Here is a 26,382-nt window from a genome sequence, read left to right as displayed (position 1 = left end):
GATTCAAATCATAAATTTACTAGAGTAGTTCGTAAATAGTAAACTTAATACTCCTCGTAGATTTTACACTATTATAGAACTCTGAAGTACTTGAATGATACATGCCGCAATATAGGGGGGTGAAATCTACAATTATCGATATATAAATAAGACAACATATAGAACATTTTTATAACCCCTAATTAGGGTTTCTATATGCAATTGGGTATTCGTCATAGTCACAGACATCCAAAAACCAATATTTAACAGTAACACTTAAAAAAAAATCAATATTTCACCAAATCGATGCTGAACAGTAAAGAACCAGAATATATTTTTTGATAAAAAAAAATAATAATTCATTTAGTTTACATTCATGTTGCGTAAAATAAAATTTACATTCATGTAAAATAAAAAAATTTAAAAAAATCAAAAAAATATATGTTTACATATATTTTGTAGGGATTAAAATGCGGTCATTTCCATGACGTATGTTTTCTTCATCTTGACAATCTCTCTGATCGCTTCGCCCACTATATTCAACTCATCTTCGTCCCCGTCAAACCCGTCGTCGACACCTCTCAACGACTCGCCATCTCCACCGTTCGATCGCTTCGTCCCAGCGTTGTGATCAAGCGGCCTGATCACGACAAGTGTCGCTCCCTCCACAACGCACCCGGACTGCTTCAAAACCATCCTTGGAACGTACCAAAGCCTGATTTCCAGGTCAGGAATTAAACTCCTCTCCATAGATGACTCGGCCGCCACGTCGGATGACTCGGCCTTGAACCCACCGAGTTCGTCCCCGCGCGTGGAGACTCTACCTCGCTTGTCGCTGTCAGACACGACGACGTTTTTAAGAGCCGGAAACGACGAAACGACGCGTTTCGTGAGGTAATGCCTCGCGGACGCGGCGATGAGGCTGGAAATCACCCACACGATTCTCTTCTTCATATCTTCGTCGTTTAACGCACTTTGAGCGTCGTTTCCCTTGTCTTTGGTGTCGTTTTCAGTCCCCGTATCTTTCCTCACGGAATTCGCTCCGAGAATCACGCAGCTCTCGAGGCTCGCGCCGAACTCGGCTTTCCACTTCAACATCGAGTCCTTTCCGTCCATTACTCCCATCGCTCCCTTGGAACACGGAAGCTCGATGTGGAGAGACTTCAATGAGCCGAAACCTTTGAGGATTTCCGTCGGAGAATGGTACAGCGCGTTTCGGCGCTTCTCGTTTTTCTGTTTCCCGGCGGCGATGCTCTGGAGGAATCGAACGAGGTTGTTGAACAGCTTCGTGGTCTTCGAGACCGAGACTCTTTGGCGAGGAAGACGAAGGAAAACGTAGTCGATTAGCGGGATTATGGACTTGAATCGCTTCGAGACGGAGACACATCGGACGAGAGATTTGGCATCCACAACCTTGCTGAAGATCTCGAGAATAATTTCATCGGGTAGTTGGTCGAAGAAATCTCGAGTGTTGGTCAGAGAACCATTGTTTCCGTCGCTGCGAAGATTATTTTCTCGGGAGAATTTCATTGAAGGAATGTTCGGCTGATCAGATTCAGAGAGCGTTAGAAGAGACACAATGTGGGGTTGTGGGAATGTGGTGTTGTGGTTTTCTAGTGCAATAATAAATTTTCAATTGGTTTTATTATTACTTATAACTTAAGAACATGCTTTTATTGCCGTTTGGGTGTGTACGCGGTTTTTGACTAGGCATTGCGAGACACGTTTATGGTACGCAACAACCGAATACGTGGAAAAATTGACTTTGAATTTATATAGAATAACATTTTTAACGTCATGTCGGTAATTCTGATACTATTTAATCTGAGGTTCCTAGCAAGGTACCGTTAGCGTGCTGGGTTTCTGAGAACCCGGGATTTATTATTCCTTTTTCTATTTTATTTCTTTAGTTTCTTGAAATGGTATGCCGTAAAAAAAAATGAATGATGTAGTTAAATTGGCAATTTAAAGTTATGAATTTGTAAAACAGTCAAAGTTTATCTTAATTTAGTGAAATAGTCAAAATGTGTAAGTAATCTGAGTTCAAATTTTTTTTTATCCCCAAGAGTAATTTTTTTTAAAAGTGATTTGCCTGTTAAAAAATTTTAAAAAACGTAAATTTTGTTATTTTGATAAATAAAAAATTGAAATTTTGACTGTCTTTTTAATCAATAAATTTCAAATTGTTATTTTGTATAATTTTTCCAAAAAATAAATACATTTTTAATAAATTCTCAATTTGTCAGCGCTAAAAGATTTGTACTAAATTTAGAAATATTAAGTGTGAATTCATCTGGTGTAAGCAAAATCAATTAGGAAATGACGAGTATTATTAAATTACTAGCGGAGCATGAGGTGTCAAGCTTATCAAAAAAAAAAAAAAAAAAATTGGGGTTGTACTTTCTTTTCTTCGTAAAGAAGACAGTTGGAGAGTATGTGTCGCAGTAATGACTATGAGCATTCTTTTTAATATCCAAGAAACTTATTTGCAGTGTTGTGTTTAGCCATCTGTTGATTGAGTCAAACTTAGACTTCATTTCTTTAATAATAAATTTAAATACGGAGAGAGAGGTGTCTTTCTTAGAAATTAGAATCACTATCACCATACGTCTGGCACATTCTTTGTCACACCATCATAATAACTAGGTCTTGAAAGTTCATTGACTTTTGAATTAAAATACCAATCAAGTATAGAATTACAAGGCAACCCAAGAGAGTCCATGTAATTGTAATATTGAATAGAAGTAGGGAAATTAGGTAGAGGGCTTCAAAGGAGTCCGGGGTAGAGAGATAGAGAGATATAGATTTCGCATCTATATACAGAGTTTGAGCAAATAACATTCCTTTTCTTCTTCTTCTTCTTCTTCTTTTTGGGGTGAAAGTCAAACCCTTGATTGGATGAGAGGAATGGTGTTCTGAAAGTAGGCACAAGCAGCTGCGACTCCGCTGCCGAGCTTCACAGGATAACCGACGTCCTTGAGTATCATTTCAACCCCAGCAAGACACCCAAGCAATTGTAGCTGTTACAATCCAACAAAACTCACTCAATCACTAGTCTAGTCTAGTCTATGAAAATAAAGTTAAAGCGTCATTAAAAGCTCTTTCTCAAGCTTTACGAGTGTTGCCATAACTATGCTATGCTGGCCCCCTACGAAATAAACTTTCGATAAATTCAAATTTAAAAATAGTTCCAGAAACTTACATTCTGGTGAATCGTCGCGGGTTTTATTTGTTTATAGAAAATAAGAAAATTTGTTGAAATTCGTATGAAATATACAAATCCAAATTTTAAATCCCTTATCTAATTTATGTCGACATTTTCATCCACAAATATCATTTCAATATTAATCATGGTTTTGAATATGGTGTGATTCTTGCAAGGTTTGGACTTGGAAAATGAGAGAGAGAGAGAGAGAGAGAGAGAGAGAGAGAGAGAGAGAGAGAATATATTTCTTGTGTTGTTTGTATGGAAGAAAAATAAAAAGAAAACCGAAGTAAAATAGAAAGTACAAGCGAAAATGTATAACGAATGATGGATTCTATTTTTCATAAAAAAAAATGAGTGAAAAAAAGAAGGGATATTAAGCTATATAGCCATATATGCTATAGTGTTTTGTAATATAGCCCACGTTTTGTAAATATCTTGTAAATAGTCAAGACACCTTATTTACGGGATAGAAAAATACTCTTATAACCCAACCAATTCCCGCGCCATTATTTTCAGCCCATTAATTAAAAAGGAAATCAAATTTTCGGCCATAACTGCAATCTGCTGGAAAATTTCAAATTCCCACGTTTGAAACCTTCTAATCGGTTTCAATATTTAATTCAAATATTAAAAAAATAACTGCATAATTTGAAACACTTGGCCGAAATTAATAAAGGGCAAACATGTAAAAAAAAATAAGCAGTTAATAGGATGCCACATATGCAGCTTGGCTATTTACAAAGAATTTACAAAAGTTTGGCTAATTTACAATTTCTACAGTTTAAGTGGCTTACGTAGCTAATTTTTCGTTAAAAAGAATCCATCCAAATTTATAGACGTGAGAATCACGTTTATGTCTATTTGCTCATTTTCTCCTCTCTTTTTTTTTAAAAAAAATTTTCCATGACTTCCAAACACAATATAGAATTTTGATATTCTCTCTTATTTTTGATTTGTCCTCATATTTTTAATTTCCATCGCATTTTTTCGGGTTCCAAAGGAACAAAACCTAAAGGATTGTGGAGAATTAGGTATATGCGACATGTCATAGGAAATATAAGAGCATTAAGATTTGTAGTTGACAAAATGTTACCTCATTGAGGTGGCCAAGATGGCCTATTCTGAAAACCTTGCCAGCAACCTTGTTGAGGCCGAGACCCAAGCTCATGTTGTAGCGCTTCCACGCCCTTCTAACGATCTCCGAGCTGTCGATATAAGGAGGGACCATAACAGCCGTCACTGTGTCGCTAAACCACTCCTCGCTCTGAGTGCAGTTCTTTAAACCCCAAGCCTCAATAGCAAGCCTTAACAACAACACATATCAAAGGCCTTCAATAACCGAAAAATACATTCATGGACCCTTTATTTTACATCTATTTCAACTACTTAAGATACTTGGGCCCTATAATAGATTAACAAAAAAAATGAAGTAAATAGCCAACTAAAAGTTTGAAATTGCTATATAGCGAACGTTTCGTAAATTTTAGATAAATAATCATAAAGATGACGTGGCCTAATAAATAGAAGTGAATATTTATCTAAGATTTACGTCTGTAAATATATGAAAATGATTATTTACCTAAAATTTATGAAACGTTGGCTATTTAGCAATATCAAACTGTAAATGTAGCTATTTATCTAATGGACCCATAGATTAATTTATGTGGTAGTACTTTTTAAGCTAATCGCAGGAATAACATGTCAAAAATAGTATTTGAAAATATTTGATTACCTGGTGGCTCTTCCCAAGCGTTGGTGCCTGGAGATGACGTTATCGAGTCCCTCCTCGAAGAGGAGATCGAGGGCTGCCCTGAGGCCGTAGAGGAGCTGGATGGAAGGAGTGTAGGGCCAATATGTGCCGAGCTTGTAGAACTTCAAGTAGTCGCTCCAGTCGAAGAACACTCTCAGCGACTTTGCGGTTTTGGTTGCCTCTAGAGCCTTTGGGCTTGCACAAATGATGCCGAAACCGGTCGGAAGCGAGAGAGCTTTCTGAGAGCCGGTCAAGGCCACGTCGACGCCCCACTCGTCCATGCGGAAATCGAGGGCACAGATCGACGAAACCCCGTCCACGAGTAACAGCGCTGGGTGGCTATAGTCATCTGCCATTATATTTTGGGTAATTTAGCAAAATAGCTCATTTAAACGTTGAGAATTGCTAAATAGCCAAGGTTTGGTAAATATTAGGTAAATAACCAATTTTTTATATTTACAAATGTAAATATTAAGTAAATAACCACTGCCATATTAAGTCATGTCATCATTTATGGCTATTTACTTAATATTTACCAAACCTTGGCTATTTAGCAATATCAAACGTTTAAGTTTGCTATTTTTCTAATTTTTTGTTATATTTTTTATTTCATAGTTAGATTAATTAGCAATCAATCATTGTTTTGTAATTGACGGAACTCACCGAGTAGCTTCCTAACTTTAGCCAAGTCGTTGGTGACGCCGGTGGAAGTCTCGTTGTGGACGATGCAGATGGCTTTGATGGTGTGGTTGGAATCGGAGGCGAGCTTGGATTCGAGAACGTCAAGGTCGGCTCCGCGGCCCCACTCGCTCTCGACCACGTCGACGTTGAACTTGAGGCGCTGCTGCTGATCGATCCAAAGGAGGCTGAACTGCCCGATGAGGAACGACACGATGCGATCCCCGGGGGACAGTGTGTTGGTCAGCGCGCTCTCCCACGCACCCGTGCCTATGAACCACCAAACTCAAAAAAAATCATTAATTTGAAGATCGATCGATCGATAAGAGAGACGAGGAGAACGGATCATCACCGGTGGTTGGGATGAGAAAAGGGGTTCCCGAGGAGGACTTGAAGATCTTCTTGATGTCTTCGAGGAGGATCTTGGTCATGGCGGGGATGGCGGGGGAACGGTAATCCTCGTTGTTGCGGTGCATGGCTCGCAGGACTTGATCCGGAATGTTCACCGGCCCCGGCACAAACAGGTGACTCCTCCCCGGCGCATTTACGTAGTCCATGTCCCCTCTTATCTATCTTATACATTTTTTTAATTAATATGAGATCCTTGATATAATATCACAGGGCTCTTGTTAACGAGCTTTGTGGGCTCTGATACCATGGTTTATCTCAAAATAAACTCATAGTTATACCATGGCAATTAAGTATATCTCATATGACTTTTTAAGTAAATCCATATCTTAGTCAACTGTCAACCTGCCTTAAAATTTCCTATAAAAAAATCCTCAACTCAGAACCATCTGTAGTATGGCAAAAGAAAAAAACACCAGAGTTTGCCCATACTTCCACAAGTTGAATACATAAATACATGCTACGTCATAAAAATATGGCAGAAATTTAATAGAAGTAAAGAAATACCCGGATAGAGAATATCTGTGTCTCTCAAATAGGTTGGTGTGATTAAGTTATGCTGCCACAGCCCGCAGAGAACAACGCAAATAAAAGGGTCACACAAGCACAGCCTTTCTAAGACGTTTGAAAAATACAACTGTCTAACAGCTTTATATTTGTGAAACAGGAGAGAGAGAGATAGACCTTGATCAACCAGTAAGCTTCGACGTGGGACCCACTTTTGAACACGTGGCAGATAAGAAGCTACACAAAAGGGCTGCCTCATCTTGCGGCTAAGAACGTATGAGTCATGACATACAAACAAAGCCATATGGACTTCCAACTCATAATATATCTATCATAATTATTTTTTTTTTTAAATCATCATCGTTATTTTGGTGGTGTATTAGCAAAATATCGAACTCATCCATGTATATTTGCTAATATTCAATTAATCATCTTTTAGGTATATGAATATTAAACTATATTAACTGGATGATCTTCTTATCCAAATTAGAGTAGATACTTACAACATGAACAAAAAATTATATAAAAAAGATTGAACGTCCAAAATGTGTGACGAAGTAGCAGGAATGAAATCCATAAACGAATGGACAGAAAAAAAAAATAAGTAGAGACAAATCACGTTCGACGGCTTGTGGTTTTGGAGGTTGAGAAAAGCAATGTGAAGGATAAAGTGATAATGGGTTGTCAACCACACCTCTTTCTTTGGGGCCAACACCACACACACACCACTCTTCAAATCACTTACTTCTTCTCCTTTTTTTTTTGTCCATTTGGCTATAACAGCTTTTGTTTTTATGCCTAGATTATTTGACACCCGTCATATAAATTGGAGTGATTAACTTCCCAATAGGTGGTGTGGTCTCATTATTACCATGCTTTTGTTTCTGTTTTCTTCCTTTATATTATAGCATTATTATGTAGCTAGAGCACAATAATTGTATTTGACTAGGCTGTTGATAACAATTGTCATCTATAACCCCCTCACCTCAATTTTTTAGGATCAAAATTCACTAATTCAAAAATTATCCAAAAATATGACTTTTATAAAATGTAATGATATAAAAATATTTTAATAAAATATCATTTTATTTTATTTTGTATTTACTTTTGTTATTTAGTTAATGATCACAAAAAAATAGTTAGAGATCATTTTTTGTTTGATCTGTCAAGTTAAAAAAAATGGATAAATCTTCAAAAAAATTTCAGAATCGTTTGAAGATTTATTGACATTCATGTCAACAAAAAGATAAAATGTCAAACGAATTTTCAAATTTAGCTAAGGTGATTTTTCTTGAAGTCATTCTAGAGAGAGAAAGAGTGAGTCGAAGAGAGAAGCGAAGAATTTGAATCTGAGGGAGAGAGATCGTCAGTCAAATTTGGGGAAAATGACATTTTAGTGAATCTGATTAGTGTTGGTTATTTGCCTAAATAAATTCATAACTTGGCTAATATTTTAATTTCCGCCATTTAAAGTGGCTAGATACTAACAAATTTCAAATATAAAAAAAAAATAAAAAAAAATTCTATCATCATAGCTATTTGTTTTTTTATTTTATAATATAACATTTTTAATTAAATTTAGCTGTATTGTAATTTTATATTTAATATGTTCTTTGATAATAATTTTATGATAGATTGTTTTATTTTGAAATTAATCTAAATATAATTATAAAAGGCTTATTCTATAATATAAACCAACATAACAGAAGTACAATTTTTATAAGACAACTCACATAGAATTACGATTTTCAAAGATTGCTCATCGTTTTCATTGGAATAAAAACACCCGTTGAAAAGCTTCACACAATTGGAATGTTCATAAATACTAGGAGCGAGCCAGAATCGATTGAATTAATAAAATATTCATTAAAAAAAATGCAGACAAATTGATAAGACCACGGTGATTCGACGTGAGGGAAAAATTATACAGGCGTAGAAGAAATGAGTAGCCATATGAAGAATGAAAAATAACCAAAATTATTGCAAAATTGATAATGTACAATTTTTCCCTTGGAACCTAATACACATAATGTTCTTTCTCAATGTACGTATACATCAGATGAGTAACGAGTATTCCTCTTCCTAAACTTTCACTATACATGTAAACAAATTACCAACTAAGCTCATCTTAATCATAACAAAAAAGTTAAAAGAGGGGCGTAAAAAAAGGCAGCTATGGCAAGGGGATTTTGAAGCACTTGACCATCGCCACTTGGGGGTCTCTGACAAATGTTTACTCGACGCTTATCCCTCAATTGACTCGGATCATCCTCGAAACGCCCCCGAGTCTACAAATATTCGCTTTATGATTCCCATGGTTGAAAAAAATCTCCAGAGAATATAAGGGCTGAGGCGATCGTGGAAGCAAAAGGGTGAGAGCCGTTTCGCCTTCAATCTCCTTCTTTCAGCCATTTTCCTCTTCTAATTCCCTCATAAGAAGCCTTGTCTCGGCGGTGCTCCGGTCTGCCGCGTTTTGAAAGGTCTTTTATTACCGGCACGGTTATCTTCAAACGGCGCCGCCCCAAGAATTCCCATGGAATTAGGGTCGGTTGTTCGGGTCGGAGGAGGTTGAATCTCGGGTTCCCCTCTTTTCCTCCGTTTCCATGCTTCAAACTTGGCTGGATCATGAACCTTTGAAAAGGGATCTCTTGATGCACCGACGCCATTAGCGCTCGACGATCCCCTCTCTACTCTAAGTTTGGAATATATCTGATTTAGTCTCTCCCCAGATAAGTTTGAATACGTGGATACATAATTCCACAACCGCGTCGTCATTCCTACACAGAAGACATTTTTCTGGTTAAACAAACGACTTCAACAATATATGTAACGGATACGTCAGTGAACTTGAATCATTATCTAAACAATAATATATTTTATTTACATGAGAAAGAACGAGGACTAAAAAGTATTAGTTTGATCGAATAAAGTAGAGGAAGGACATACTTTCTTGTCTGTACAGCTCTTCTTCATGCTCCATGACAATTAGATCTATCTTTCGTCCCAGAAGCTGTAAATAATTTCGAATTTTCGAAAGTACCTGAGGGGCAAAAAAAAAAATCAAAGCAAGTCAATTTTTTTTTTTTTTTTATGTATAATGGGATAAGGAGGTTTAAGAGAAATTAGTGCACAGAGAAAAAAAACTTACCTTTTCTTTTGGAAGATCGGCACTAGTTGTTTGCAATTTCTCGAGACGTCCCAGGGTTTTCATTTGATCCATCATAACATCTTGACACCATTCCATCCATTTTTCTTCTTTGAACTTCTCGTACACTTCTTCATTATCCGACATCTCGCCCTCCTCTTTGACTAAAGGTTCAACTTTAAGGGGTTTTGGAGGTCTATCCCTGTAAATTTGATCAGACACTGTTGCAGCACCTGCTTTTCCTTTCTTGACCCGAGACTGAGGCATAGGCGCACTGAAGGCATTGTCCTCCTTTTTAGCAGCCTTTCGAGCTACTTTTGTGCCTGAGCTCTTGCCACCAAGAGCAGTGATTTCCTAGCAAGCAATAAAAATCAGTCCATCCAACGAAGACAGAGAAAAATCATACAATTTGGTAGTCGTCACCATCGCTCCCAAAGTTCAAAAAAACGATATTTAAGACTCTTTTCATGCACATTAGATTGGCAAAGTTATTAATGTGTCGATAACAAGTGGTTGCATACCATTTCAAGGAGAGCATTAGCCCGGTCTCTCAAATTGGGAGCACGAGGCAAAAAAGTTTCATGATGTTGAAGTTCTGCTGGAGCAATCTTTTTCGTAAGCCCGAGTGTTTCGTCTAGCCTAATCTTTTCCCAATTGCCAAACCCATGGTAGTATATTCCCAAAAGCAATCTTGCATCATCAACTATACAGCATAGAAACAAGAAAAGTAATGAGAAAAATAACTACAGAGGAGTGGGCAAAACCGAACTACTAGGAAAGAGCATGCATACCTTGATTCCATCCACAACCTTTAGACCAATTTGAAGGTTTCAGATAGGATAAAGCACGAAACTGAGCAACGGGGTCATCATAACGACTTATGCGCTTTGCTAGAAGCTGAAGCTCTTGAACACGTGTGAATATATCACTAGCCTTGACAGGGACTCCAAAGAAATCCAGCAAGGGGCCCTAGATCAGGTAGCACAAATCTTAAAATGAGTTTGTAGAAATTTACATTTATTTCAAATTAAGGATTCCAAAAAAATTGCCGCTAGCAAAATTAATCCAATTGTTCACATAACCAACCTTTGGGTCGAAGCTTCCTATTTCCACCGCTTCTTTACAACCATCAATCAGGGTGTTAAGAAGCTCAATCTGTGCACCAGGCTGAGCTGCTGCGACTGCACCTCCCACCTCCTCTGCTATTAAGCTAATTTGGCTCTCATTTGCATATTTCATTACCTGAATTCAAGTTGACAACGAGTTTATTAACAGAATTTACAGGACATGCCATGATGTCCACCACAGGAGAGTTGCATTCTAAAAGGATAAATAATATGATATTTATGTATATATACATCGCTCAAACCCAGATAAAGTTTATCCAACAAGAAAATTTTAAATTATTCGGCTGACAACTATATGGAAAATTACGAGTTTTCAAAACTTCTATGGAAAGATTACGGATACTATACAAGCGGGATTAGAAACTTACCGTACGAGAAAACCGTAATGCGTCCCTCTTGGGCAAATTACCAGCTGACCAACTTCTTACTTGTGCAGATGCACCTTCAATCATTGGCACCGAGGGGAGTGAGTAGTCTCCTCCTTTGCGACGCTTCTGGGCTCTCTCCTGAGGCTCAGGTTCTTTCTTCTTCCTTTTACTACTTCTCTCAGGCTCATACTGAGCCATTTCTGCATAGCTCTTAGTGTTCCGGGCAGCACGAGGGACTACAGCTTCCTAAACAATGGGAGAAAGGAATAGAAGAGACAAAAACGAAATTAGTTATAGATTCAATACTACTTCAAATTTCGACAAATAAAAAGGAAATCCTACTTCAGCTTGAGCAACTGCTTCTGGCTTTATCATACGACTCCAGAAACTTCCATCGTCTTCAGCACTCCCAAAATTGGCAACCTAAATATTATCCAAAGGAAACAGGCTCAAAAAACACATCGTATACAATACTGCTAGCCTACAAAATATTAGATGCACATCTCTTTCATATTATGGGAAGTGAAAATTACTGAGAATGTTAAGTGATCAGATCATTTATGTAGTAAAATAATTATTTCACCTTAAAAGCACCCAGCAACTCATTTCCAGGCTCTTCCTGGACGTCTTTTTCTTCAACCTTCTCTGCTCTTTCAAGAATCTCATCAATGTCCATGCCCAAAAGTCTTTTCTTGCTTTCTTCGTCATTTTTTTCTTCTTTAAAGAGTTCCTCTGCGCCAAATCTTAAGATGGCTGACAGCTCATTCTGCAACCAGGAAAAGAAAATCAGTTAAAAGCACTGATGTGATTATAATACTGCGAGACATCCTGCACTGCATAATGTATAAGGCAACTAATTAGAAAACTAGGATCTCGCTTAATTAGCTGTCAATAAACTGACACAAATTTGAAGTCTTCTCATTCCCGATCAAGCTGTTTCCATTCTTTCATATACTACAAGATTTGCTTGGAAAATAAAAAGTTCCAATAATGGATTTGGGAGATAACCACAGGTCTATAAAGTACGAGATCTTCCATTACATACCAATAAGGTCCCGTCTATTCATATAACAAAGAAGAACTCAACAATCCCCTAAAAAGATCGGTTCAGGGTCAAGGGAATGGGATAAATTTCTATCAGACATAAAGGAACGTTGCACCAAATGTACTTGTAACTAATTACATATATCCAAAAGAAGTTATTGTGTAATGAGATGATAAAATAATTTTTTTTAAATATATATATATACACATTATCGAAATAGGCTTATTATCCAGATATCATGTTCATAAACATCATTTGTTTCCACTTTTTATAAGTTTTCTTGAGTAGATTACATTAATATATATACGAAAAAAAGAAACTTGTATAAAAGCATGTCAGGTGCTGTTTCAAATAAAGGAATCCACACATTCCCATACCTTATCAAAATAACCCCCTTTCTTTGTTTCTTTTTTCTCCAATCTACCTTCTGCATTTAGTTTCTGGATCACCAAGTGGTCAAGAACCTAAAATATACACGCCAACGAGTACAACTTAGACCGTTGAAACAGTTAACTACAGAATAAACGAGCAGATAAATGACAAATACGTTTGTACAAGCGCAAAAAGCTGGAATACAGTAAACTTTATGTATACATAGAGATACGACTGACCATCTTTTTTTTAGCTCGCTCCAAGATATCCTCCTCAACACTTTTGCAAGTGACAAATCTATAGATATTAACAACATCTTGCTGGCCAATTCGATGAGCTCTACTCATAGCCTGTCACAATGTTCAAAACCAATAAGATTTTTTTTATTGCAATTAGCCACATTTCTCCTACAATTTAGAATCACAAAGCCTATAACAAAAGTTACAGGAAAAGAAAATGGAAATCATCGAAATCCAAGTCCGACCTGTAAGTCATTTTGAGGATTCCAGTCCGAATCAAATATAATGACTGTATCTGCTGTTGCAAGGTTGATACCCAGGCCACCTGCCCTCGTTGAAAGAAGGAAGCAAAAATCTTCACTACCAGGTGCATTAAAGTGATCCATTGCCTGATGACGCAATTCAGCCTTTGTACTTCCATCAAGTCTCTGAAACTGAAACCCTCTAAATGACATATATTCGGCTAGTATATCCAACATTCTTACCATCTGCAATGCACCAAAAAAACGAAAAATCGAACGCACCCCATCAGTAACGAGCATAACGAGAAGAAAAAAAAATGGAACATATTAACATATAGATCATAGCGTGTTTCGTTCTGTAATCCTTACTCCCCAAGGTCTACTATACCAGATAGTAACCCGGCCACTCTTATCTACAGAACTCGTCAAGAGGAACCAAAATTGTTGCTTCCTACCATTCTCGAGTACAAAAATACCACCAATGGAAACACCATGTCCTTGCTCTAGCTACTTTGTTGCAACAAACACTCGAAAATCCTCTAAACAAATGTCATATTTCAAAAAACAAAACTGACTCCTGTACTAAATATCAGAGCAATTTGCAATAATTCTATACCTACAAGTCCAAGAATGTGGCCAGCAAGGTTACAGCTTTCTCATGTAAACAACCAATTTTCTTGCAGCTCTTTTTTTAATTTTTTTTAAATTCCACTCTTTTCGAGAGAAAAAAAAACAAATAAATAAATAAATAATTTATACTGGGGAAAGTGTTTCAGAACCTAAAAAATTTGAGACAGATGCGAAAATTGACAAGGAACAACTTCATTATATATATAATGACCAATGTCATGGTGGGAAAAAGTTGACCACAACAAAAAAAAATCAAATTCCTATATGGGACTTGATTGCTTATTAAAAGAATACAACAAAAAAATCTAATCATTCTATAACTTCAGTAGAATTGAACATAGATATCAATTGGAAGAAAACCCCATAAAATTACACATACAAAGAACAGAGCTTGAAACCCACTTTGCACACACAGTAATCTCATATAGCACACACTAAAAATGAATACCCAACCTACCTGAGAAAAAATTAGAACACGATGCTTCGTCTGATGCAATCTAACAAGCAGCTTATCAAGTATTACCAACTTTCCACTACTCCAAATAATTCTGTCCAGTTTGCTGCTATCGTTAATTATAGAATCTCCACCATAACCATGATCTGCACTCTCAAACAGAAAGGGATGGTTGCAGCACTTCTTCAACTCAACCACGATATTTAAAAGTGACACCTGAAAATAATAAAAAATAATAGCTTCAATATAATGTCTCAAAATCCCAAAAGGATTTCCAGTTCACTATGCTTTAAGACACTAGTTGTGGCACACACGCAATGCACGTGCTTGAATAAATTCTGTTTGAACTACAGTACGCGGTGTGGACAGTTATAAGGTACTGTAGTAGGCTGGCATGATTAATAATAAAGTAAAACATGTTTGTGACAATAAAGAGAGAACGAGTTTCAAGTATACAAACTAACACGATTATATCTTATAGATAAGAAGTAAAGATGACAAACTATAAATTCGGCAGTAAACAAGTATATTACATAATACTTATAGATAGGAGGTAAAATGACGAACTAACATGATAGCAAACACAGTTTAGGAACATCAATGACATATCAACCTTTAAAAAGGAACATTATATACAGGAAAATTCCCAAGGATAGTAGGGATAGATAATAACCTGATTCCCGCGAACACCTTTATTTAAATCACGGAAGTTCCGTTCCAATATCCACTTATAGTACCTATAAAAAGAATATAGCTTCAGATGTTAATAACAGCTTTTTGATATCATACTAAAACTGCTACTTACTGTTTCTGAAGAGGAGACATCTCAACCCTAAGGATTCGCTCAATTTTTGGAGGCAAGGACTTCTCAACATCCTTGATAACTCTACGGAGAATGTGAGGTCTTAACTCCATATGAAGATTAGCAAGCTATACATAACCGCAGAGAATATATTAATGCCAGACCACAGACTTTAACACAACAAAGAGAAGTCCAAGTAAAATGATCAGGTTTAAGAAACTATGATGAACACTTAATGTTAAGTGTGTATGTATATGTGTGTGTGTGTGTGTGTGTGTGTGTGAGAGAGAGAGAGAGAGATGGAGAGAGAGAAAAGTTTAAAAAAATATATACGAAAATGCTACCTCATTTTCATTGAATGAGCTGAGATTCTTATAATTCTGAACAAAATCATCTTTACTGCTGAACTTAGCTGGATCTAGGAAGTGTAGCAGAGCCCTACCAAAAAGAGGAAGCAACAAATCAATTGAAAAATAAAAAAGCATGGAGGCAAGGACGTGTTAAGGTTTTCTTTACCATAAGATAAAAACTAAAATAAAAAATTATGTATTTACTATTATTTGACTACAAGATTAAATACTTCACAGAAAATAAAATAAGTAGTTCTTTACTACTTTCAGACACATCAGTTTATATTTTTTTAACAAAAAGTAGAACTCAATTTCTTTCTAAAAAAGTAAATTTAGAGAGGTCATAATTCATCCAGTAACAAGGGTTTGGAAAGCCATGGACACCTAATCCAGCTCAGCAGGTTTATACATAACAAGGCCCATATGATCATTGAATCATAAGAGTGATGTCATTTACCATAATTCTTCCACACTGTTCTGTAAAGGAGTACCAGTAATAAGCAATTTGTTCTTGGTGCTAAATTCCTGCCAATCAACAACACCAGTTAACAATACCCCAAAAAAAAAAAAAAAAAATTGATTAGTATTGTTCACTTACCAAAAGAGCTGTGTACAACTGTGCTTCACTGTTCTTTAATCTGTGGGCTTCATCAACCATGAGATAATTCCACTTGATCTTTGATAGGACAGCTTTATCCTTCAGAACTACCTCATATGTTGTCAACAACGCATTGAACTTAATAGGCCTCCCAGCTCTCCTGTTATAAAATTCGAACTGCTGACAAACCTGAGTGTAAAACAAAATATTAGAAAAGCGTTTGTAATAATGGAACATAGTGTTAACGTATAAACAAGGCAACTACAATTCTCTATGCAGTTGTATTTGAAAGGTTAATTAGAGATCTAGAATATGTAAATTGCTCACTGAATCTGTCACTCAGCAAGCTTCTACGCATATATAAAAAATCATGACCCACCTCTCTACTTGCACGGGTACCAACATAGACAATAATGTTCATATCAGGGAGCCACTTCCTAAACTCCTTTGCCCAGTTAGACAAGGTAGACAACGGAACAACAACAAGAAATGGCCCATGGATCTGCTGAGCATTCTGTGAAAAGGAATTATGTTATTCTACTATTTGTGACCACCAAAGTAATAAGAATTCTCGAAAGAATATTATAGGAACTTCTTTTAAAAATTCTCAAAATGAGAGCCCCACCTGCAAAAAACCAAGCATGGAAACTGATTGAACAGTTTTACCAAGACCCATTTCATCGGCTAAAATAACATTAGTATCATTTCTCCAACTGCAAAGCAAGAAGAGATTTTAATGAGAAACACTGACAAGATAATTTCAATATCATTTAAGCTCAGATATAAAAAGTTCAAATAAATACACCATACCTATTGACAAGGAAATTCAGACCTTCAAGCTGATAATCACGCAGCTTTCCACCCCCCAACCATTCAGGCTGCTCATCAAGCTTCCGTAAACTTGCTAAAAGTTATAAAAAATATATATATTAAAAAAAACCTCAAATTAGGTGAAAGTGATTATAAATAGAAGGCCAATCTTCTATTTTAACTTACTCTTTCAAGAGACTTGCATCATCTAATCGCATGAAAAGACAAATGTGAAGGAAATTTAACATGGTGTTTACGATCGATAATTCGTAGCAGTAAGGTAAACTCAACATCACCTGGTAACTCGGTAGTCAGTTCTTTTAGCTTAAAAATAGCATTCTATTCCTACCTTTTGTTTTTTTTATTAAGAGAGCATGACACTGAGCTTAGCTTCAGCTAACAGTTAAATTGTGCTTGTACCAATACCTTATCATAAGTTCTAAGTAAATTACAGACCTTTGCTCTTCCTGCGCTGGGGATCCACCGTTTTCCCCTGTACAGCTATTTCAGCCTCACGAGCCTGCATATAAATAAAAGACCACACAGCATTTTTAAAGTGAATAAATGTATGTCAAGCTTCTCCAATGGCTTGGCTAACTCTTGCTTCTACATCTTTCAGATGCTGGTTAAATAACCAAGGCTCTTCCAAATTCAAGAAACATCCCATCAACCTCTTATGTGTATCAATATCTTATTGAGACTCTTATAGACATATATCAAGACATCAATTTTCTGAACCATTAATTTTTTTTGGCGTCCGGGTTAGACCCAACTAAAATCCACGAGGCTCTGAAATTAATTTTTTTTTTACAAGAAACTCAATTAAAATATAAAGGGAAAAGAAAGGTTTTACTATGAAAAAGCAAGATACAAACTAAAGGGCACTAGCCTCTGAAATTATTGACCAGGAGGCTACCCCACTTGCCCCAATTGTTGCGTCCAGGGGGATCAAACCAGGGACAGACAAGGTCCCAAGAATTGCCCTTACCACTAGAACAACCCGTTAAGGGATCGTTAGGGCTTTCTCGGAATCTTTAAGAGCATTGTCCTACAGTCTTGTACTTTTTATCATGGGTCCCTAGGAGAATGACATTTTAATTGGACACATACCTTATACTCATCAATGGCTTCTTGGGCAAATGCAATATCAACGTCCCTCTCCCTAATTCCACATTTCAATGGTAAGTAGTGTTCATCCTCATAAGAAGTCAACAGCATAGGCACAGAATACAAGAAAAAAAGGGTAATGTGCAAAAGAGGTGATTCGTGTTTGTTCCTTGGAAATGGACCAAGTGCTAAACCAACATGCCAGCCCAAACCAAGGAAACAAGGAGGCTACATTTTTTAAAAAAAAAAAAATAAGCAAAGAATAGAAGAGGCAAAGCAAAGATGAAACTAGATGATACAATGACAGATTCCTAGGTCAAAATCTTCAATTTGCTTTATAGTGTATAGTTTATACACTATGACCTAAGAGAGAATGAAAAATGAGCAATGAAAAATCCTAATTTAAGACCAGAAAGCATTTCATTAAAAAATAAATTGTTGTTTGGATAAATGAATAAATAAATAAATTTATTTGTACTCTTATAGAAGGTATATAAAACCAGCGAGGATTCAATGTTAACAAAATTTTAATCATATAAACCTAGGAAAAACCTGCAACTTCGGCAACTACTATTCAATGCAGATGATACAAGCAGTAACGTGGGAAACTGATATACCATGTTGCTTCCGCATAAGATAATCCTTGCCACTTGACCAGATATTCGGGTATTACATCTTCTGTACTATCCTTACCAATACGGTCTGCAATTACCCTTTCCACCTGAGACGAGTATTTTGGACCAGTTACAAGGAGTAAACAATATCGAGGGATACGTGCCAACCAAAAAGAATCATAAACACAGACCTGACTGTTTTGCTTTATGAGGTCCAAGTCCATTTCCTTGCTCACATCATTAACCTCGATCTTCCATTTCCAAATGCAGAAAATAAATTAAAAGGCCAAAAAAAATGAGGTACAATTGTTTCCAAGTGCTTCTAATGAAGCAGCAGTGAAATCACACTAATGTAAAATTAACTGATCTGATTCTAGCATGCACTCAGAAATTGAGCATTACCTCCTCTCGGGTTAGTGTCTTCCTATGGCGGACATCCTCTGTTACCTTTTTAGTGTAATTTATTACCTTCTTAAATCCACTAAGCTGCAAAATACATGTACAGAATCAACAAATAATTGATATATAAGAAAAACAAAAAACTTCACAACGATTTAAATTTTTTGGCCAACTGTGTATGAATTGAAAACTACAATGCTCAGCAAACGAAATATAAAGCATACATTCTGCAGCTCAGAAAATGATTTCCACTGACAGTGCAGATGGGAAAGCCCTTTCCATTTTATCAAGAACTCCATATCATTCCAGTCTGGCATAGAGTCAAACAAGCGGCTCAACAGAACTGGCTCAGTAGATTCATTTTTGCTAATAGCGTCCTCAGCCGTGCCTTTTGGTTGATGCCACAGCACCCTCTCAATATAATCACCATCTTCCTCTTCAATTTCTTCCTGGAAAGGTAACTGCAATTCAACAGTAGAATAAGACAATGCCTGAAACTTTGTTCTGCTTTGTAGGACATAAACCCGAATCATAAATTAATTCACTGACAGAACTCGCATCAGAGTCATCACTGTATGAAATGACATGACAGAAACACATAAATACATCAAGTAGCCAATTTATCCCAATTCAACACCAGAAAATCTATCACTTAACACGCTGGATTTGGTACAACAGTGGATCACTGACAGAACTCGCATCAGAGTTATCACTGTGTGAAATGACATGACAGAAACACAAATACATCAAGTAGCCAACTAATCCCAATTCAACACCAGAAAATTTATCACTTAAACACGCTGGATTTGGTACAACAGTGGATCACTCGAAACCTATCTAACACACGCGGGAGCGGGAGTAAGAGCAGTTAAAGTAAAAGATCAAGTCAATGTTTAGGATGCATAAAACCGGTAGTTTCTTTTATGTCAGGCCTATATAAGCAATCTTCTTTAATATACAATAGCAAGAATGAACTATTATTCAGACGTGATAACAATACAAGACTCAGGGCGCTACTATCTCAAGTACGAACAAACGCAAACAAATGAGTAAATACTATTTAGAATTGGTTCATCAAGTAAAACGCACCTTTTGAGATTTTTTCTTCTTGGCTTCGTCATCATCTTCACTCTCTTCACTTTCAACGTACGAAACCTTTCGAGTAGATCTACTAGAGCTGCGTACTTCGTTGTTTCCTCTAGACACCTTTGTTGATAACGTAGATCGACTACTAGTTTTGCGTGGATGCACACCTTTCCTCCTGGTTCTTTTTAAATCCCCGTCACTATCACTTTCGGAATCCTCAGCTGACGATTCCTCATCTTCGAATGATGGCTTTCCTCGTCGCCTCCCAATCCCCTGATAAGATTTGCGTTCTCTTGCAGAATTCATGGTACGGCCACTTTTAGCATGTTGATTGCTCTTGTATTTTTTTGCATAAAAGGCATCATCTTCATCAGATATGTCAACCTCATTTTCACTTTCTTCTTCAAAGTCTTCACCTTCCCAATCTTTATCCTGGGGTTCACTAAAATTCTAATTAGAATGCAGAAAAAAAATATTACAAAATTTGCATCTGCACCTAGGGACTGAAGCAGTAGGTAAACTCGCCACAACTTATCTTATTCGCTACCGGAAACGAGACAGTAAAACAGACGATTTCCCAACAGAAACTGGGAACAGCCCCCTTCACTTAAAGTTGCAAGATCTCGATGTTACCCAAATCACAATCGAGAACCAGGTGTATATTAAGCATTATTTACATCAGATGTTCATGCAAGTAAAACACTTCCACAATTTTCTCTCCTTTGGATGGAAGCGAAATTAACTGAAATGCCACTAATACTATAATCTGAATTCAGGAAACACAAAGAAAGTTCTAAAAAAACTGATCCAAAACTACCAGACTTAAAGTCAGAAGATCAAACACTCCCCCCTATCTACACCTTGCTAGATATTGGTCTAACATGATAAATGTTTGACTTGTAAAATTTTGTTGAGACATTATCTAAAACAATGAAATTTACACCAGCAAACTAGTGAAATAATTGCAAACCTTCTTCAGAGTGCGACCACTTGTGACGCCAAATTCAGGTTCGAAGTCTGCATCGTCCGGATCATCTTCTGCAGTAAAAACATAATTCAGTCTTAAAGTCTTATTTGTAAATAGAAACAACAAAATAAGAGTCTATAAAATTTGTTGGCAAGCACTTATAAACTGAACAAGCACCTATCACCTAAAAATAATGGATAATAAAAAAAATTACCGTCTTCATCTTCATCATCATAATCTGCGTCATCATTGTTGTTGGCTTCGTCGCCATCATCAAAATCGTCTTCGTCATCATCATCGATCACTCTAGAAGCTCTAGCAGCATTCTTATTGAATGCAGAGGGTTTTGACGGTGGCCTAGAATTAGACACTGGAGCGTTATAAAATCCATTCAATTGAACCATCTCATTCTGCTCCTGTCCGTCTTGCTCGTAATACTCATCAGACAGCATCTCATCTGCAGGGACGTCAGAAGGGCCTTGTTGACCCTTGCCTGAATCTTTTGTCTCCTCGTCATCTTCAAAATCTGATCTTTGCTCTCTGCCATCTGAATAATTATACTCTGCTATTCTACAATCGGAATCTTGTGCAGACTCGGAGCCATTTTGAGAGTGCATAGGCTGGCAGTCCTTCCAAAAGTTGGAACCCCATTTCCCACCCACCACATTTTTCTTCCCAGAAGGTTGCAAATTTGCTACTCTAATGCCACCATTGTTAAGAGTCGCCTCATCCGGTGATCTACGAGCATCATCGTGTTCACCTTCACTCTGATCTTGTGCATCCATGTTTATGTCAAAGTCCTTCTCACTCGAGGTCACATCTACATACCCGTTGCCTACTGAACTGTGATCTATGTTTACACTCTTTCCTCGACTGTTTTCTTCTACTACACTGCGTGACACTGTTTCATCAGATAAGTTCCTAAAAAAGGCCATCTTTCACATAGGAAACTCCAAGCGTTTTACTTAAAGGACCCTAAAAGTAGAGAAAAAAATGAAGCCTCAATAGTTCCACCAGTGTCCTGTTGGTCTTCAAGAGTCTCCCAAATAGTCTAGAGTAACAACCAAGAAAAAGTGATCAGTTCCACATTTTAAAAGCAACCCAAAACCTTGTAAGAGCTTAAAGAAAGCCAAGACCTTTTTAGACACTTAAACAAAGATCGTCAAACCTAATATACAATGTTCCTTAATGTTTAGCATTGCCTTGGAAATTAAAATATATAAATAAAAGGAAATTCTTCATACTAATGCTGTGAATGATAACAACAACATCAATACTAAATAACCTCAGTATGCTCAAACTAAGCATCAATAGTTAGTCTCAACAGAAAACAGTAAAACAAAACAAAAGCATGACCATTGGACTCTAAACAGCCATCAATCCAATTCTCAGACAATAAAAACAGCAAGTTCAATTCACAATAGACAATACACTCAATGCCCTGATAGTAAATCACACAAGCAAAATTATGCAGAGTAAACAATAGATCAACAAGCATACTCAAGACTAAAAACATAAATAATCAAACTGCTAAACCCCTCTCCGAACTTCCATAACCAAACCCTAAAGCCAAATCGCGAAGAACGAACCCTAGCCACGAAATCTAAATACGTAAACTATCGATCGAACGACGCGAACACACAATATTTTACAGAGAGGCAGAGATAGAGAAAAAGACCAACCGAGGAGAAAGAACGAGGCTAGCTACTCAGGTCAATAGCATTAGAAGCCAAAAAGACACTGTGTAAGTTAACAATCGTGCGCGTCGGACATAAGAATCGCTGAGATACGAATCGCCGCCGGAGAAGGCGCGTTTGATATTTTCAGACGTTGGCTTCAACGGCGATTGTATATATATAGAGAGAGAGAGTGACCGAAAATCTTCGGCGGCGGCGAAATTATCGTACGCCGGGTACGCAAATTAAACGTCCGATTCAGAGAGTCGTGAGTCTCTCTTTAATTTTTGGATTAATCGTCGACGACGAAGATGGGTGGTGGTGAGACCAAAAATTGAATTTTTAGAGAGAGATGCAAAAAAGGTATTTTCTAGAGAGAGAGGGCAGGGTAAGGAAATTAGAAGAGATATTAGAGGATTTTAAGCTTCTTTATTTTCTTTTTATTTTTATTTTTATTTTAATTTTTATCTTTGGAGAAACGTGTTTGTAGAGACACTTCTCTCTCTCTCTGTAAGTGTGATTTTATTCTTATTTTTTATTAAACTTGACCAAAAAATTGTGAGTGGCATGGTGCTAAAGTGGACCAATGAGTGGAAGCCATGTGGACGAGCAGTTGCTTGTGATAATCCTGAGTATTGAGGATCGGACGGCTAATAATGGTTTAGAGCGTCTCACGCGGTTTTGTTAGTGCTTGTACCCGGGGTCCGGTTCAGCCCAGCCCATCACGACTCAAACCAAGAGAAGTACACCCAACGGAATGCCAATGGCCAATACTGAATTTACTCGTATTAAACAAAAATAATAATAATAAAAACACTTTACTCGTATTTTTATCATCAAGGAATCTCAATAATCCCGTAAAATTACTCAGGGAAAAGTTAGAAGAAAACTCAAAGCATATTGTGAAGAGGGGAAGCTTAAGAGGACAATGAAAAGATGGATATGCTTGCGCGTAGAGCTCCCATTCGATTAATGTAAAAGTCTTTTTTATATACCATATCACAAAATAAAAATCATTTTTTAATAATAAAAAACTAAAATGTTATTGTTATGTTTATGTAACAACAAGAGCACCGCGCGTTGCTGCAGAATAATTAATATATTTTAGATTGGAAAAATAAATATATAGAGACATGTCCAAAAATATTTAGTTTTGAAAAAAAAAAAAAGATTTGTTAATAACTAGCCTATAGTTAGAAGGGATATTAAAATAGTAGCCAATCTATTAGTTTATTTAGCTAAATAGCCAATATTTCACGTAGTACCAAAAATGCTCTTTTCTCTAATTCACCCTTAAACAGCCAACATTTTTTTCTCCGCCTGATCTCGCTGGAGATCTCATCCGATGACAGTGTTGACGAAATCGCCGCCGAAGAGCTCCGGCGAAGGACGAAAACTCACCGGGTCTGGGGAGCGCCGGCTCTCGTCGCACAGATCTGGAAAGGCCCGAAGAGGAAGCTCGGCGAGCGCCGACGAAGGAACGCCGGGTGACGGAGACTAGTCGCGTGAATCAGGGGCGGCGATTGCAGGTCCGAGTCGTCATCTGTTTGACGGAGACCACAGTGCTCGCTGGGGAGTCTCCGAGCTCTCTGTTTGTCGGAAAGAGGGAGGCTGAAGAAGGAGTCCATGAATCGGTGCGCGGCGGCGATGAGGTCGGAGCTCACGCCATGGTTTCCGACGAGGAAGAAACCGTGGTGACGACAGGCCTCGCCGACGAGGCGGGAGGCTTCGGCGGCGGAGGCGGGGTCGCCGGAGAGGAATCTGGCGAGGTCGACGAGGGGGACGGCGAGCTACGCGCTGGAGGCGGAAGAGATCTACGCGCTGGGAAAACAAAAACCTTAGGTTAGGGTTTAAGCTCCGCTGTTCGGGATCTGAGAATTTGGGGCTTTCTCTCTTCGCATCTTACACGGTGGCCTAGGCCGAGTCTGAACCAGAGCCGGAATCTGAGTCGGAGGCCGAGCCAAGGCCGAGATTTCTCCCGGAAGAGCTCTCGAGAAGCGTGGTGGTTCTCGAGTGCGAGTCGTCGGCGCTCGGCGGAACTTGCGATGTCCACATCATCGGAACCGCTCACGTCTCCTCGGTATTTTTTCATCCCAGTGTTTTGATTCCGATTGGTTCTTGAGGAAATTAGGATTTTTGTGATTCCAAATTCAAGTCTTTATGGTTTCTTGTTTGTCTTATAGGAGTCTTGCAGAGAGGTTGAGGCTATTATCCGGTATTTGAAACCTGAGGTGATTTTTGTTAAGTCACTTTATTTATTTATTTATTATAGACTCGTAGTGTTTGAAGTTTGTTTCTTGAAGATCTGTGATCGCAAATGAAAGTCTTTCTGTTTTCAGTGGTTGAATAACACTTCAATTGGAAATAGGATTTACTGTTATATTTACCATAAAAACGAATGATTTACTTAATGATTAATATGATTTACTATCGGATTTACTGTACTCGATTGTCGCGAAAATAATTAGTAAATCGTATTTACTGCTAGATTAACTAGTCTTCATCTCTGATGTGAAAATGAAATAGATGAGCGATATAAAGAGAAGAGCGATATAACAGTAAATCGGATTTACTATTATATTTACCATAGAAACGAATGATTTACTCAATGGTTAATATGATTTACTGTCGGATTTTTAGTCCTCGATTGTTCATGGAAATAATTAGTAAATCGTATTTACTGTTAGATTAACTAGTCATATTTACCATAGAAACGAATGATTTACTCAATGGTTAATATGATTACTGTCGGATTGTTAGTCCTCGGTTGTTCACGGAAATAATTAGTAAATCGTATTTACTGTTAGATTAACCAAGTCCTGCTCATCTCTAATACTTTTCCAGTTAGATTAACTACAAAATGTAACGGTAAATAAAATTTACTTTTGTTCTTGTTACGGTAAATAATAATTACTGTTGTTCTTATTACGGTAAATAAAATTTATTGTTTTCTGGTTACGGTAAATAATATTTACTATTGTTCTTGTTACGGTAAATAATATTTACTATTATTCTTGTTACGATAAATATGATTTAATATAGTTTTTGTTATTGTTAATTAGATTTACTAATTTTTTTGTTATAGATAATATTATTTACTATGATAGTTAATAATATTGACCTAAGGGTATAATTGGAATATTGGAATGTTGTCATGATAAATTGGCTATTTTCCTAAATATGTTAATAGTTTGGCTATAATTTTAAAGTAGGGGTGTCATTTTGGCTAGTTCTTTAGCCGGCCCAAAAAAAAATGTATTTAAAGTTTTTTGAGATATTTTTCTCTTTTTTATTATTAAAAAAAACGGTACGAATGAACATTACCTGCGTAACTAATAGTTGCTCATGTAACATACTCAAGATGCTTCTTGGCAACCTCTTATTTCTTTGATCCTTTCTGGTGTCGGGAAACGAGTGCATTGATGGTAGGTTGAAGGCACGGCCTTCATACTATGAATCCAATGTCATCTTGAGATTATGTTAGATGGGGATGGGCAATCGAGGACTGCGAACTCAACTATCTGATTTGTTCTAGCCACTTGGATGGTGAGTTTGATCACTCCCATGAATGGGTGACCATATCTTTGAATCCGGTCAGTTAGATGAATTCCCGTTCGATACTGGATTCGTCGATGTTCATCTTCTTCAGGGTACTCACGAAGATTACGTCTACCAAATTCCATTATCGAATAGGATTTGTGCTACCACACAATTTGATACATCCAGTTCGATTACTAGAGCGTCGTCGTGTGGCATGACTAGCCCACTTGCCTCACTTTCCCTTAAGATGATCGTTGATTCTTTATGATCGTTCAGAGTGG

General features: G+C 37.2%; 3 protein-coding genes across 5 annotated transcripts; all 3 read right to left on the bottom strand.

Moving 5' to 3' along the window:
• Positions 1–289: 289 nt before the first annotated feature.
• Positions 290–1,606, bottom strand: LOC149380825 (F-box protein At4g18380-like). Its single transcript, XM_089629748.1, has one exon. It carries the CDS (start codon positions 1,507–1,509, stop codon positions 445–447), a length of 1,065 nt encoding a protein of 354 aa, XP_089485874.1. The 5' UTR covers positions 1,510–1,606; the 3' UTR covers positions 290–444.
• Positions 1,607–2,618: 1,012 nt separating this feature from the next.
• AGT (alanine:glyoxylate aminotransferase) lies at positions 2,619–6,728 on the bottom strand. Of its 3 annotated transcripts, none has more exons than XM_089630358.1 (6): positions 6,531–6,728; positions 5,968–6,188; positions 5,601–5,900; positions 4,920–5,286; positions 4,281–4,491; positions 2,619–2,999 (listed from the first exon to the last, which is right to left on the bottom strand). In XM_089630358.1, exons 2-6 carry the CDS (start codon positions 6,170–6,172, stop codon positions 2,862–2,864), a joined length of 1,221 nt encoding a protein of 406 aa, XP_089486484.1. In that variant the 5' UTR covers positions 6,173–6,188; positions 6,531–6,728; the 3' UTR covers positions 2,619–2,861. The 3 variants fall into 3 exon arrangements, with proteins under 3 accessions (XP_089486484.1, XP_089486483.1, XP_089486485.1); XM_089630357.1 differs by having other exon boundaries at positions 5,968–6,184; positions 6,531–6,699; XM_089630359.1 differs by having other exon boundaries at positions 5,601–5,885; positions 5,968–6,184; positions 6,531–6,698.
• Positions 6,729–8,484: 1,756 nt separating this feature from the next.
• On the bottom strand, positions 8,485–22,945 carry CHR5 (chromatin remodeling 5). The gene is made up of 31 exons (XM_089601662.1): positions 22,568–22,945; positions 21,100–21,936; positions 20,889–20,956; positions 19,922–20,350; positions 19,057–19,293; positions 18,836–18,919; positions 18,625–18,684; positions 18,437–18,540; positions 17,823–17,874; positions 17,169–17,232; positions 16,713–16,806; positions 16,528–16,615; positions 16,282–16,416; positions 15,903–16,091; positions 15,762–15,829; positions 15,299–15,392; positions 14,958–15,082; positions 14,826–14,889; positions 14,156–14,368; positions 13,072–13,314; positions 12,827–12,937; positions 12,593–12,679; positions 11,754–11,936; positions 11,513–11,593; positions 11,171–11,416; positions 10,762–10,917; positions 10,467–10,644; positions 10,197–10,378; positions 9,679–10,029; positions 9,477–9,570; positions 8,485–9,307 (listed from the first exon to the last, which is right to left on the bottom strand). The coding sequence occupies exons 2-31, from the start codon at positions 21,818–21,820 to the stop codon at positions 8,961–8,963; spliced, it is 5,148 nt and encodes a 1,715-aa protein (XP_089457788.1). The 5' UTR covers positions 21,821–21,936; positions 22,568–22,945; the 3' UTR covers positions 8,485–8,960.
• Between the last annotated feature and the right edge of the window lie 3,437 nt (positions 22,946–26,382).

The sequence above is a fragment of the Urtica dioica genome, chromosome 11, assembly GCF_054948205.1.
Source record: "Urtica dioica subsp. dioica isolate 48M chromosome 11, U.dioica_male_clone48M_v1_H2, whole genome shotgun sequence".
In the NCBI taxonomy this organism is placed as follows: domain Eukaryota; kingdom Viridiplantae; phylum Streptophyta; class Magnoliopsida; order Rosales; family Urticaceae; genus Urtica; species Urtica dioica.
Note: the sequence above shows the minus strand (reverse complement) of the source record. Positions and strands in the feature narration are given on the sequence as shown.

Excerpts from the sequence above, each read along its gene's own strand:
- LOC149380825 (XM_089629748.1), bottom strand. The coding sequence starts at position 1,509 with ATGAAATTCTCCCGAGAAAATAATCTTCGCAGCGACGGAAACAATGGT.
- AGT (XM_089630358.1), bottom strand. The coding sequence starts at position 6,172 with ATGGACTACGTAAATGCGCCGGGGAGGAGTCACCTGTTTGTGCCGGGG. Across the intron at positions 5,287-5,600 it reads TAAAGTTAGGAAGCTACTCG|ATGACTATAGCCACCCAGCG; the intron begins GTGAGTTCCGTC and ends ATATAATGGCAG. Across the intron at positions 3,000-4,280 it reads ATCTTGGCCACCTCAATGAG|CTACAATTGCTTGGGTGTCT; the intron begins GTAACATTTTGT and ends GGATTGTAACAG.
- CHR5 (XM_089601662.1), bottom strand. The coding sequence starts at position 21,820 with ATGGCCTTTTTTAGGAACTTATCTGATGAAACAGTGTCACGCAGTGTA. Across the intron at positions 18,541-18,624 it reads TCATAAAGCAAAACAGTCAG|GTGGAAAGGGTAATTGCAGA; the intron begins GTCTGTGTTTAT and ends TACTCGTCTCAG. Across the intron at positions 15,393-15,761 it reads AACAGTGTGGAAGAATTATG|GGCTCTGCTACACTTCCTAG; the intron begins GTAAATGACATC and ends TCTTTTTGGTAG.